Source organism: Arvicanthis niloticus, chromosome 2, assembly GCF_011762505.2.
Source record: "Arvicanthis niloticus isolate mArvNil1 chromosome 2, mArvNil1.pat.X, whole genome shotgun sequence".
Lineage (NCBI taxonomy): Eukaryota > Metazoa > Chordata > Mammalia > Rodentia > Muridae > Arvicanthis > Arvicanthis niloticus.
Genome location: NC_047659.1, coordinates 120951372 through 120966246, shown reverse-complemented (window position 1 = coordinate 120966246; position 14875 = coordinate 120951372). Strand labels below are relative to the sequence as shown.

Here is a 14875-nt window from a genome sequence, read left to right as displayed (position 1 = left end):
AGAAAGGACTGGTTTGGTTTGGTTTGGTTTGGTTCCTATAAGTCTCCTTACATAATGTCTCTAAAAAACACAGTATCATAGATGTGAGAAGCCTTGAATGGTGCCTCCAGGAACTTCTGGTCAAGCTGCTGGAACTTGCCTGGGTGTCTGTCACTTACTCCTAGCTGTGTATAGCCAACAGCAAGAGGGAATGTTTCAGGTATATGTCCTGTAGAACCTCCAAGTTGGAGCCTTTGCGGTAAACAAATAGCACCTTACAACCTGGTTTTTAAAAACAGCTTTATTAGGAGAATTTACATAACCATGAAATTCACTCTTTTAAAGTACACAACTCAGTGGGTTGTGGAGTATTCACAATGCTGTGCATCCAACCCCAGATTCCTCCAGAAGAAATATCCCCACTGGCAATCACTCCTATTTTCCCTCCCCCAGCCCAGGCAACCCCCGATCTGTTTGTGTATTCTGGACAGTTTTCATAAATGACATCACTCAATGTGTGGCCTTTGTGTCCAGCATTTTCCACTTTTCTGTCTTCACTATTCATGTGATTGTAGCATCAACATTTTCTGTGGCTGTACAATCATAGTATAGCTATGTCATATTTGTTAATTTATCAGTTCATGGATACTTGGGTTGTTTCTCCTTTTTGCTTGTTAAGTTGAATGCTGTTAACATTCATGTACAAGGTGGGTTTTGTTATTTTGCATGGGCAGATGTTTTCAAGTCATTGAATGTATCTGGGATGGATTTTCAGGGTCCCATGATAACACTTTATATTTTTTGAGGAATTGCCAGTGTTTTCCAAAATAGCCACACTATTTTCATACCAGAGGTAGTGCTCCAGTTTCTCCGTTCCTCACCAACCCTTGCTTGTACCCAAACTAGTAGTGTCAAGTCATGTCTTGTTTGTATCTTTGTCCTATTTGGGTTTGGTTTTGGTTTTTAATGGAAAATTTTGACCAAGACCATGCAGAACAGAGGCCACAGCAGCTTGGCTTTGGAGAGTACTTGTGGCTTTGATAATAGCCACCTGTCAGTGGCTATGACCACATGGAGTTGAGTTTGACTTTGGGGATGCTCTGGGCTAGCTGTGATACATGAAGGTCTTTTCTCTGGGGAGACTCCTGAGACCTTTGGGCATCTAGTAAGATTCACAGCATCATTTTCACTTGGTTTGAAATTTCCTAGCTTATCCAGTGGCTTACAAGTAGAATCAAGGTCTACTAAATCATTGTCTTTGGTGCTAAATACGACCACTCGTACTATTTCTAGGATACACCGGCCCACATCCCACCTTCTCTTCTTGGCTTGCTTTCTTTTCTATTCTTAGAGCTGGCTGGGTTTTGCAATTGCATTTTCTTCTCAGTCATGAGCTTCAGCTAACCTCCAATCTAAACCTGAGTCTCCTAAGACCTCAACCCCAGGAATGTATCAAGTATTAACTGGAGCTACATTCCTGTGCTGGAGTTAGTACCTGCTGACACATAGCTGGAGAACAGGTAACACATCTGTACAACCTCCCTCCAGAACCCAGCTTCCTCATGACTTTTGTCACCGATGACATTTTGTCATTGATCCATAGCTGTCTTTGCAGGAGGAAAACAAATCCATGGATCACTTCATATCCTCTGTCACCCGATTTTGTACATACACTTGAGTGCAGTTCCAGTAAAGACAGGTCCCACCATCAATGACAGTCTCCCAGGCATATCCTCACTTTTACCTGTCAGTAATACTTGTTTGCTTGCTGACCACTGTTCATCTCTAGAGGCATCCTAGCCACCAGACGTAGGCCTTGTTTGCCCTTGGGATGCCACACCCCAAATCACTTTGCTGGGCTTGACCAGGAATCTGAGAACAGGTCAAAAGGCAAGCATGGCAGAGTGTGGGCAGTGAGGACTGGCAAGGCTGTGTGTGCTAACTGTCTAGGTCCTAGAATACATCAGGAAATCTAAGTACCTCACTAAGGCAGTTCTTGTAGACGCCAAAGGCCCGTCCTCTACTCACAACAAAGGACCCTGGGTAACCACATGCACAGTGTCGTTCCAAATGAGCTACATAAAGCAAGTGCTGGGAAAGTCACAGTGTAATTGTTCAGAGCAACTAAGTAGGAGGGGCCAGTCTGGAAGTTCAGGACAGTAAAATACTCATTTAACTTAGGGGCCAGATAGCTTGGCACCATGGTCTGAGAAGTAGGAACTGTACATGCAGCTGTCCATGTCTGCATCAGAAAGTGAATGCCTTGCCCTGTCACCTTGCGCCCACTCAGCTCACGTTCAGGTTCCTAGTTCAAGGCTCAGTGGACTGACTTGGCCTGGTTTTGAGAACCTGTCAGCTCTCAGACTCTAGCAGCAAGAGGTCCCGGGGAAGCTTCTGTGCTCTTTTCCCATCTCTGCCAATTGGGATGGTGCAGTGGAACAGCTCTGCTGAGCCTCCTGTGATCGTGTAATAACAATGTCAATGGGCACCACACCCTTGCTTGCCACGGCTTCACTAGTTCCTGAGACTCATGTATGTATACAGTACATCCTGAGCCCCAGCTCATAGCACCTTCAAGGTCTTGTTTGCAAACTCCAGTTGTAATTCAACAGATCACATGGTTGGAGAACAGTGAAGTCTTTCTATTCAGCACCACCAATAGTAAAGTCTTGTTAGAAATGAATAATCTCAGGGCCCACCCCAGACTTCTCACTTTACTTATTTTTATGTGTATGGGTGTTTTGTTTTTGTACTAGATGCATGCCTGGTGCACCCAGAGGCCAGAAAGGGCATTAGAGCCCCTGGAATTGGAGTTACTGGTAATTGTGAGCTCTGCTGGATGTTGAACCCAGGTCCTCTGGAAGAACAGCAGCTACTTTTAATACTGAACCTTATCTCCAGCCCCAGTGAACTTGCCTTTTGACAAGTTTCCCGCCTTCCATGTGCACACCGGGTTTGAGATGTTCAAGTGTAGAGATGGCCCTTTACCTTCACCTGGATATCAGGAACAAATAACTGACTCAGTCGGCTTTAGTTGATGGCATACATGATTAATGAATTCATATTTTCATTTTTCCCTGGTTTACCTTTAATATACACTCCATCGCCTTAACCCTATGGGTCGTTCAAGCATATTTATTTCATAAATGTCTTTAAACATTTGGGTGCCCTTGTGAGATAACATAATCTTTAGTTCATTCATCATTCAGCCTCACTTCTAAACCTAAGAGGGTTAGGAAGGTCTGGTAGTTTGACAGAAACCCCAGCACATGATTGGTACAGCCTTCCTCATCTGTGAAATGGTGTTACCCCTGCCTGTGTGATTGCTGGAGTCTCACTCAACATGCCTTATTAAAGGTAGAGGGAGCTCAGTGGGTGTCAGCAGCTATCCTGGAAGTCATATTGGTGAGAATGGTTCTCAAAGACAAAGGAGAGGAACTCTGGGCCAAACCAGTGCAGGAGACAAGTGTTTACCTGGTACCCACAGTATGTACAGCTTCTTACACCAGACTGTGCTTACTACAACCTGAGGTGACAAATAGGAGAATTAGTCATAGACACCCCCTTGAGGGGTGGCTGGACTAAATCAGCCTGGCTCTAAAACTTTTCAGTAGAACTGCACCCAAACTTCACATGAGCATGGTCACCAGGCAAAACTCATCCCAGAATCTGGAAAAAGTCAGGACCCATCTGAGAAGAAATTCTACCTAATCCCAAGGATGGGCATAGACTGAAACGTACTGTTTTCTGAGTGTTCCTCATGTACCTGAGCATGTAACAGCTACTGCAGCAGCAGAACCCAGGTTAGAGGGGAGCATCTGACACCACCTGGCACAGCCTTCACTCTGCAGGACACAAGCCCAGTAAGCTTTGAGGGTGAGCTAAGGGGTTCTTCTGGGCCTCAGGGCTGGATCTGGGATCTGCTGGGCCTTGCCACATAGCCCCAGCTGCTGCTCACCTTGGTCCTCTGGGGTTGGCAGTATAGAAACTACTCTGCAGTAAACAAATGAAAAAGTCCTCATCAGATGCATGAGAAAGATTTCCCCAGCATCACAGAGCGCAGAAACTGTCTTCACATCCAAGGCCTCTCTGCTCCGTGTGGACCAAAACAGTCACAAGAACAGACAGTTCTCCTTCCTCCTAGCTAGCCTGTTAGGAGGCACTGTGCCAATTCAGCACCCTGGTCAGCACCCACCCAGTGTGGTGCTGGAGAGACCTCTAACTTCATAAGCTAGACTGTTTTCCAAGCCAGGATAACCCAGTTCTGGAGGTAGGCAGGCATCTCAGAGTGGAGAAAGGACCTGGCCCTCTCCCTGATCCCTGACACCACTAACTCCTCAAGCCAGTGCTTTTTATCTTGGAAATGCTCTAGATAAAAATAGAACTGAACTTAAAGACAGTCGGTATTTCTTGAGCTTTCTGGACATAGCAGCTATTCAAACCTGCTGAATGGATGAACAAGGATTCCTGGATGGAAACCGTGGGGTTCATGTAGTCCCTGCCTGCAGTCAGGAAGTGCCCACCTTGAAGGCACCCATCTCTATGAATGATTTAATAAGCCCCAGGAACGGGAGTTGTGCATTCCTGGCCCCAGCAAATGATACCTTGACCTCAACTTACAGTACTCACCTCGCGACATCTTTGTACCCACAAAGTCTAGCTGGCCAGTTGCAATCGAAAAACTTGGGATTCTGGTGACCACAAAGCAACAAACAACTGGCCAGGGCCAGAGCAGATACTCCCCTTTAATCCTGCCACCACTGTCATGTCCATCTACTGTGTCCACTGGTGTTACCTGCAAAACTCTGCAGACATGCACTTGGGCTCCTGCTTCAACCTGATGGGAAAGAGTAGGGACTACTAGGAGCACAGTAGTGACAGCTCACCTCTGGGCACCCAACCCCCCACAAGGAACTTCAATGAAAGAAAATATGGACACAGAGGAATCAGGCAATGGAGGCTAGAGGAAAGGGAAGAGGTGACAGATTCTGCTGAATGTCATTGGCTCTGGATTCAGTACTGACCCAGATGCTACACCTCCCAGGAAGAGGTTGGCATGGCAGCTGCCTTCTTTTCCTGTCCCTTTGTTCCCTCGGGCCAGAAGAATGGGTGAGTCTCTTATGAGTTTCTGCTTTTCCTTAAGCCCAGGAGACCAGCAGCTGCCACCTTAACCTCAGAGACTCAGAAATCAAGTGGGAAAGAGCTGCTAAGTTGAGGCATAGAGTCAAAGCCATGTCCCCTGGCTGGAGTAAGAAGGGCCTTAAAGGAGGGACAGGGTGTATGCAGTGTTGCCTTCACAGTACATCTGATATAGAAGATTCTTCCAGACAAACCTGCAATTATAGAGAGGACAGAGCCTGTCACATTACCACAGTCATGCCTGTACAGCCTTCTCATAGGAGTCTGCATCTGTCCCTCCTAGATGATGAAGCCCAAGCACCCACTGTGGGCCCCACTGCACCCTCCTCAGTCACCTGTGCTACACTACCTGCCTGCCTCATCTCTCACCTGCTGCTGAGGCCTGAGCCTCTTGGTCACATGTCTGTCTATCTCTGTCTGTCTCTCTTTCTCTGTGCCTGGAGTCTCTACCACCAACTCTTCACATCAGTACTTCCTGATTGTTTAAGATTTCCATTAGGCACCCCTTTCCAAAAGAACCTTCCTGACCCCCATATCACACAGGTCTCCCTTAATCCACCTACACAAACGCACACACTGGCACGTGTGTGCGCACACACATGCACAAACTGCTTTACATTACAGCAAAGCCAAACCATCCTGCACAAGACAGCTAGGGCTGTGTACATGTGTTGTACCATGGAAGGACAGTGTGAACAAATGAAATAACAGTTGATATTTACTGAGCAGGTGGGAAATGCAGGGCACTGTGCTAAGTGCTTTAAAGACATATCTTTTACTGCTTACCAGTCTTATGGGGAAGGTCCTGTGACAAGCACAGCCCCTTTCCAGAAGAAAATGGGCCAGGAAGCACTGAGCCACCGCCAAGCACCTGAACACTCCCAGCCCTTACACTGGTGAATCAGCCTCTGTAGACATTCAGGGATTTGACTCTTGTCCCTATGAGCTTCACATAGGTGCAATACTCCAGCACTGTGTGCCACCCTCAGTACCATGAAGGTGTCATATACTGTCCATCTACTTGGGACAAATGGATTTAGGAAGAGGAATGACATAGGTAAGAGGATGCATAGGGGCCCAAGGGCAAGAAGGTAGAACAGTTCAAAAAACCAGACTCTGCCCATAAAGACCTTGGTTCTCCTCAAATGAGCAATCTGGAAGCCTGGGCGAACCTCAACTAAATCTAAGTAACTCCATTGTGCTCCATCTCAAAAGATACCAAAGTCCTGGCAAGTAAATGTTAGCATACCTCACTGACGGGCACTCCCTACCACTCCAGGTCAGCCAACACCTCAGGAAGCTTTCTCCCAGGTGAATCTAACCCTGAGGAAATTAGAAGGCCAACATGCCAAGTGGGAGAGATCTCTCCACCAATATCAGGCCCACTGGCATCCCACTTCCCCTCAAACAGAACCTCACCTCTGGCTTCTTCAAGCCTCTCACCTTTCGTCCTGCACTTTGCTTGCTGTCACCCACAGAAGTGGTAAATAGCACGACATGGCTCTCCCAGTTCCCAGCTCAGTCCCCTTTCCAAGTACCAGGGTTCTGGAATCCCCTAAGAAAGGATGCAGGAAGGGACCTCTAGAGAGGATGGATGCTGGTCTGTTGCTGGGAGGATGGCATGCTAGAGGGGAAGAAACCATCAGTTTTCCAGAGGATGCCCTGGCTTAGAGCTCTGCAGCCAGAGGGTGAGTCCTTGGCTCCTGAGCAAGGTCAAATGAGAAAGCTGCAGAGGTGTACACAGGGTGCATAGCTCATGAGTGTGTGTGTGTGTGTGTGTGTGTGTGTGTGTGTGTGTGTGTATGTGTGTGTGTGTTTGTGTGTGTGTGTGTGTACACACTACTGAGGTGTATACAGGCTGTATCACGAATATGTATGTGTGTGCGTGTGTACACACATACACATTTGAGTGCACAGAAGTGTGTGTGTAGGGAGGAAGACATTTGAAAGAAAATCCCTAGGAAGGTGATGCTGTTCCCAAGGAAAGGGGCAATGGTGCTGTAATTAGCCATCAATCCCTGTTGGTTGGGAAACCCAGGCAGTACATGCAAGGAAGCAGAGGCCATGACAGTTATTGGGCCCAAAGATCTGGGCCTAGATACCCCAGGGCCACGCATGAGCAAGAGAAGTCAGGACTCATATTCCTCTAATCCCAGCAAGTGTCTCCCAGGTCTGGTATCACTGGACTATGTCATGGCAGGGCTGAGAAGATGCACCTTTCTCTATCAAGAAAACCCCTGAAACAAAGCTGAACCAAGGCCCAGAGATGAGGTTCCAGCTACAGAGCCCACTGATAAACCACACCCATGCGATCTTCTCTGTCACGTACACTGACTCCAAGGCAAGGGCTCTGGGAAACTGGGCAGAGACTATGGGGCTCCAGGACCTTGCATAGGCTACCAGCTGCCCTGACAGGAATAGAAACCTTTGTTTTATCTTTTCCTTCAAGCATGAATGCCTTTATATATGCCAACCGTGTTTCTTACCCTAGGAATGTGGTGTGACGCTGTTAGCCCACTCAAACACAGAGGTAGGGTAACTTGCCCACATAGCCAGAAAGTGGCAGGGTTCCTATTCAAACCCAGATCTTATCAGTTCTGAGGTCACTATCTGTTGATACAATGAGAAAAACAAGATTTGGAGGCCTGGTGGCCTATGGGACGGCAGAGGGAATTCTTAGAAAGTGAGGCAGGCATAGTCCAGCAACCACAGGGACAACTACATCTAACCCCAAAGAAACCCACAGGGAAGTTCTCAGCACTCCTCATTCTTCCCCAACGCCTTCCTAAACCTCCATCCACCAGCTGGGAGAGCTCAGCTGCAATCCTGGGGAAATGCTTTCAGCATCTCTCAAATCTTCTTAATTCACGGACAAGGCACTGACTGCCTTGATCCACTTACATGTGGCTTCTAAAAAAGTTTTCCTATAGGAATGCAAAGCAGGATCCTCCAGCTTGAAAAAAAACTGCTATTCCTTATCTTCTAGCAGATTTAGCCCCTAAATACATTTCATTGTGTTTAAACTCATCTGAATGGGCACTCTCAGTAAGCACTGTGGCCCAACATTCCCCCTTTACTGCCACGGGACTCCATATAGTTGGACTGATGCAATTGGGAAACTGGGGCCATCAGTGGCAATGTCTGGTTTTACTGTAATTCACCTAGATTGGTTCCTGCCACTTGGTCCAGTATTTTCCTGCTCCAGCTGGGAAAACTGATGCATCTAAAGAAGCCCCAGGCTCGGGACCTTTGCCTCTCCTGAGCTTTGTTCTTTTTAAGCCACACCCTCTCCGCACCATAGCAGAACCTCCAAAGCCAGGCTGCACAATGTTGTCCCCTTCAGCCCTCCCCCAGTCCTCTGCTCCAGGCAAAAACTGCCGGCATGAGCAGACATTTGATCTGTCTCAGAAGCTGTGATATTATACTACCCAGACGTTCAAGCCGCCTGGGCTGAAGGTTTGTGTTCCACAGTCAGGACACCTCCAGCCTATGGCTCCTGTGCCGCCCCATATTCTGACAACGGCCCCCCCCCCCCAAACAACTAGGGTCCCAGCTGATACAGCCAGCTACAAAGGAAGTCAAGGACTCATGAAATGATCCTTTTAGTCTTGCCATAGCCTAGACAGTATGTGCTCTGGAAGTCCTCAGGGGCCCTCTTTGACTGGACAGTGCCTCCCCCAAATGTCTGCCACGATCTCCTTGCCCCCTAACGCCCACTTCCATTGTCAGAAGTTTAAATGCACTTTGGAGGGGCCCTGGAAATATTTCACCTATAAAGGAATGCAAACAGCAACCCATGTGGCTGGGGTCTCCAGGCCACTTGAGTGACCGAGTTCTCTCCCCTGGTGACTAGCAACTGAACTTTACCAAAGGCAACTGGACATTACAAATTCAGCCTTAAGGAAAATCATTTTCTGCTACTAGGATGAGATCAGTCCCAAGTAACAGCCCACTGAAGAGGAAAGGTAATAAGGTCCCAGCATGCTCACAGAAACACAACCGCGCCCTCATACCCTGGTGCCCAGAAGAAACTGTGCTTAGTAAAGGCACCACAGCAGGAGATTAGCCACTGTAGGAAATCAGACCCCAAGACCAATTCACAAGGTGTCAAATTTTGGATTTAACCACACCTGCTCACCCGGGGTCTGTCATGAGACTGCTGTCTCCTGGCAATGATAGTCACTAATGCTAGGCCAGAAAGTGGCAATGACAATGGCCAGTCCCTACCAAATACCCTCATCCCTTGAAGGATAGCCAGAGGCAGCCTGGCTTCCTATTCCCAGGGCAGATGTGGCCCATGCTGCAACACCCAGTTCTACTCCTCACTGTAGAAACTGAGCAACTGAGGTCTGGAGAGGGGGATGTTATGCAGTGGGGTGCTGCAGGGGGCTCACCTCAAAACCAACTTTTCCTATCATCATGAAGCTAACTTGACCCTAGATGGTCAGGTCTGAAAGGTGCCCGTACATAGTCAGTCACCTAACACTCTCACTTGGCTAATGAAGACAGTAGAAGTCTCAGAATTCCCCAAGGCATGAAGAGTGGAGGCCACCTTTCATATGACTCCCAACCCTGAGAAATGCCAAGTAACCTCATCTTCTAAGAACAGTGGTTTCCAAAATGTATTTTTAGCAGCAGAAGCCATCCTCAAACAAAGCCTTATGCAAAAACTTCAAGCTGCCAACACATCAGCAGTGTTTGCCTGAGTGACACCTAAGCCAGGCCCCAGGCTGCCCCCACCCCAGCACCAAAACTCCCTCCACAGCGCCCTCTGTGGATGTCACTTTGAAGCCCCAGGTTCTGGGAACCTCCAAGCTCTGCAGCTAAAGCAGCAAAATAGGGTGGACTCTTCCTTTAAGAGCCCTGGGTGGTATAGCCGGTCTCTGAGACTTGGACAACCTCGTTCTCTACTAGGACCTGGCCTCCGTCCCCAGTGAGCTGCCTCATACGCAGGTTGATGGAGCCGTAGGTCTTTCTGGATCCCCTGCCAGGGACAAAGGTCTGCCTGCGGTACAGCTCACCCTTGCACAGAGAGACCATGAGCAGCACAGACAGGAGCATGCCACCCACTGTGAGCAGCCCGAGGCCCGCAATGATGCATTTGTCCAGATGTGAGCCCAGGCGGGCGTAGTACATCTCTAGGCGTTCCATCTCCCTTGCTGTCACTGTGTCAGGATTGACTCTGGCCTCTCGGGGGATGGCGTATGCTGTCACCACCAGGAGGATTCCGCTCACCAAGAAAACCAGAGCAGAAACAAAGCCATAGTCCACTGGGCGGCTCACAGGTTCCAGGCCTGGTCCCTCCTCTGAATGCAAAGAAAGATCATCCCGCTGGGACCGGGACAGTGAAGGGACACCTCCAGGGGGACTGGGGGAGTTACCCAGTCTGGCATCCCCAGGGTTCTGGAAATGAGTCTCCTGCTCCTCAGAGAAGAAGCAGGCGTTCTCCACACCCATCCTGGGTGGTGCCACTGGGCCCTGCGGGGCTGGTCTCCTTGGAACCTGGGGACCATTGCTCAGTGTCTTCAGTTCCAGACCAGGGGGAGATGCCATTGGAAAGAATGTCCCCAGCTCATCCCTTGGCCCCTTGGCAGCTAGAAGAGAAAACAGAATGTCAGTTGAATTTGCCTGCTGGACTCAACTTCACACTTGTCCCTAGCACAGTTGTGGGGAGCTATGAACAGTAGAGCAATGTGACCCATGCTAGGGCCCCACCTCACAGTGACTGGTGTACTCACTTCCCCATTGACCAAAACCCCCAGTGACAATACTAATGCCACTCTCTACTCCATAGTGCTAACAGAGAGGTTGAGGTCACCTCTGTGTAACAGTACCCAGTAAGTATGAATGATGGATTATCACTGTGATGATGGAGAAGTTTAGAATGGCCATGGGGTCTGTATCACAGCCTCCTTGCTTGTGCTTAGGCAAATGATTGAGTTCCTCTGCAGAAGCAGTGTTCTCATCCGTAGTGTGGAAAGCCTCTCTCATAAGGCTGTGGTAAGGATTTCATCAAGTAATGCTCATCAGGCTGTGGCCAGTTCGGCTAACAGGCAGTGGTGTATGAACATGTGTCAGGTGAGGTGATGACGGAGGTGTGGCAGACATAGTCAGATGGTACAGGCACTAGTGGGTGGAAGCCTGCTGTGGAGGTGATGGCACGAGTGGAAAACTCCCTAGCAGCCAGAGGATGGGGATATCCTAGAAGGGGAAGGGGAACCCCAGAAACCAGCCAGGCCAGTGCATAGAGGACTGTGAAAGCCAGACCAATGGACAGTCAAGTTGTTGGCGCAAGGAGGACTGCAATTTGTGTGGATTTTAGAAGGTGGCAGGTCAGATGCATGGAGGTCAGGGTCCAGGGGCGGTGACCGGACAAGGAAGGTGGAGAATGGAAAGCCTTGACTGAGATCAGAGCCACATGCCTTTGTGTAAGCATGCATGGGTTGGGAGGTGGGGACAAAGAGGAGACACTGTCAAACACCTGGACCCATGCCACACAGACTCACTGCACATGTACACTTGTGTCACAAGGCCACCAGCCTATAGTCATCAGCCAGACTGAGTTCACTACAGTTCTGCTTATTTCATTTCCAAATCAACTCACTGAGTTTTGGTGAATCAGCTGCATATGCATACACACACATATGTATATGTATATATGTATATGAAACTCATTCATCAAAACATGTATATGTGTGCATATGTATGCATATGTAGATGCCATATATATACACACATATATACATATGCACCTCTTAAGTTTTGAGTTCCTATAGGGAGCAAGTGAAGTAAGTCCTCAATGAATGTGTATTGCTGACATGGGCATGACCCCATATCGAGGACCCCAATGCCTCAGGCCCATGAGAATGGCAAAGCCTTCCCCCCACGAGGCTCAGAGTCACAACAAAGCTTTTCTAAGGTCCAAATGCAAATGTAGACAGTGCATGCAGAAAATGTCCACTTTAGCTTTCTCCCTCCCTACATGTTTATGGCCTGATGACTTGCCCTGCAAAGGCTGCTCCTACCAAGATTAGCTAAACCTGTTTCTTGTGCAGCTGTACATAATAACCCTGCCTTCTTCTTAGCCATATACAACCCACCTCCCCGCATACAATAAACATGCTGATCTCGGACTGCTGTAGATTCTCCACCAGAGAGCCCAGACCACCTGAATCCCAGCTTTTCTGCATGTCCATGTGTCTGTCTTTTCTTCATTCCCTTGGTGCCCCAGTCAGGCCAATCCCCAAAGCATGTATATGCAGCAGATACCCATTCCCAACATGTCTTGCAAATCTGACTGCCATGTTCCACTATCCCCTCACAACACAGACCTGGAATTGATGATTGATGATGTTCCCTTATGTGGTTCTGAGCTCTTCATAGATACACCTTCTTGGCACATGTCACTTCTGACCCCACAGCAGAAGCTCAATGTCCCATACATACTCTGATGTCCTGAGGGCACATACACCCACAGTCCTGGCACATGAATGCACAGGCAGCAGCAGAGAGCCTAGGTGTGGAGTGGCTCTGCTGCTCTGATGTGTCTGCACACGTGAAAGCTGATCTTTGCATTCCCTGGTCACTCTCCAGTGTTCTGTGGGCATCTGTGTTTCTGTGCAAACACGAGCAAATAACTGAAGTGATTGTGAATGAATGAATGAATGAATGAATGAAACTCCAAGAGGCAGAGGTGAGAAGTCTCTCTGACTTTCCCATGTGGACATGTTCTCTTAGCAAACACACGGCCTTTCATCCCAGTTCAAAGGCTGCTACTGCTTACAATTCCTTTCTGTCGCTGTGTTTCTCCTCTACCGTGTCCGTTTAATCCATGCTGAGCACTGACTACTTGTTAGACTTCCCTGTTAGCACCTCACTCAGCAACAGCTCAGCTCTGTCATCATTTTAGAAAACACAATCAAGACCCCAGGCTATGTACGGGGACCAGGGACCAAGACTTGAATATGTGTACCCCAAGAATCTCTGTTCCCTACATACTTGTAAAACCCACACAATACCCCTTCCTTCCCTGTCTCTTGGAGCCCTCACTTGAGACAGCAGGCATGGGCATCCTGATCTCTCTGAAGCTCCCTGGGTCCCTAGTCTTCTCTCAGTTCCCAGAGGATGGATAGAAAGGGAGTGCTAGTTGGCCTTTTACTTTTGGCACCTCAAAGTAAAGTAAGTGCCACTTACGGCCCCCACCCATAAAGCCCTCAGCAAGCCTGAAGAACGTGGGAATAGTCCAAAACACCTTTCCTAGACGGTGCCTCCATACCCCAGAGGACTTCTGGGGCACCCAAATTCTCAAAACAGGACTCTGTTTTACCCAAAACTTTTTCCTTAGGATTCCTGAGTGAGGGAGCAGACACAAGGAGGCTTCCTCCCTCTAATAGCTTCAGAATGTCTGTTTCTCTCATAAGATGCTTAGTAAGTTACTAAAGGGCATGCCTATCAATTACCCAGACATTAGCTCACACGCTCACTTACACACACACACACACACACACACACACACACACACACACACACACACACACGTTGGTGCTCACGGATCACACTCCAAACCCGAAACCACACCAGTTATTGTAATTGTATCTGCAGCCCTATAATTCCTGAAAGGCAAGCGCCCCCTACACCTCCCCCCACCCCCGCCCTGTTCCATGCTCCTCACTGTCCCCGGGACTGTCCCCACAGCAATGCCCACAGACCCGGGAAGTAAGTGTGACTCACAGCCCCACGGGTCACTCTGGTAGTACCCACAAGAGGGTAAAATTGGGAGAGAGAGGGGGCGGGATGAGAGAGGGAGGGAGAAAGGGATGGAGACTACTACCTCTAGCACTGCTGAGGTCTAAGCAGGATCCACCCAGACCTGCCCAAGCCCACCACTCTCACCCATAGCGCACGCTGACACCCCGGAGCCCGACACACTGCCAGGCTGGGTGAGGCTTCGCAAACCCAATCGATAGACACACGCACTCGTAGTACACAAAGCCTCGGGCGCGCAGATGCACACACGCAGGTCCACGCGGTTAGACCCAAAGTTCTGCGCGGAAAGCCCCAGCACCCCGGCCTCCCGCCTCCCCCGCGCCCGCCGGCCCGCAGTTCACACCCCCTGCTCCTGCCCTTGACTACCAACGCCACGGGCCAGAGCAGGCCAGACCCGGCCGGTCAGCGCTCGCAGAGGGGCGGCCCTGGGAGGCTGGGGCTCGGCGGGGCCGGCGTGCTCTAGGGTGCCCGGGTCGCGTGTCCTTCGGCGGGCCGCGAGGTCAGGCGAGCTGTCCTTCGCTGCCACTCCCCGCCTCGGGCCCTGCGCCGGCGGCTCGCGGTCGGCGTGCGGAGCTGTGTCGGGCCTCCCCGGTCTCCGCACGCCGGAGCACAGGGCTCCGGGCTGCCGAGGGTGTGCGCAGACCCGGCCGCTGCCTCGCCCTCCCCGGCTCCCGCCCCCTTCCCGGTCCGCCCGCAGCGGCTGCCCGGGCGCACGTACCTGCTCGCGCCGCGCCGGGCTGCACCGCGTCGGCCGCTGGGGGGCTCGGAGAAGGAAGGGACAGGGAAGGGCGGGAGCGGCGGATCCTGGAGCGACGCTGATCGAGCTCCGCCCGCGGCGGGCGAGGGCGCCGGGAGAGTTAGCGTGGGGAGGGAGACGGAGGCGGCTGCGGGTGCCCGGCCCCCGCCGCCCCTACAGCCACCTCTGTCTCGCCCGCGCGCGCTGGCTAGGGAAACCCGAGGCTAGGAGCCCTGGGCGCTCGGTGCAGGGGCG

The 14875-nt window shown here is 50.2% G+C and overlaps 1 protein-coding gene across 3 annotated transcripts; it reads right to left on the bottom strand.

The window, feature by feature from the left end:
- Positions 1–264: 264 nt before the first annotated feature.
- Tmem74b (transmembrane protein 74B) lies at positions 265–14857 on the bottom strand. 3 transcript variants are annotated; one of them, XM_034494624.2, is made up of 2 exons: positions 14603–14857; positions 265–10712 (listed from the first exon to the last, which is right to left on the bottom strand). In XM_034494624.2, the coding sequence occupies exon 2, from the start codon at positions 10669–10671 to the stop codon at positions 9973–9975; it is 699 nt and encodes a 232-aa protein (XP_034350515.1). In that variant the 5' UTR covers positions 10672–10712; positions 14603–14857; the 3' UTR covers positions 265–9972. The 3 variants fall into 3 exon arrangements, with proteins under 3 accessions (XP_034350515.1, XP_076786079.1, XP_076786080.1); XM_076929964.1 differs by lacking the exon at positions 14603–14857 and adding an exon at positions 14011–14174; XM_076929965.1 differs by lacking the exon at positions 14603–14857 and adding an exon at positions 12450–13748.
- Positions 14858–14875: the final 18 nt, after the last annotated feature.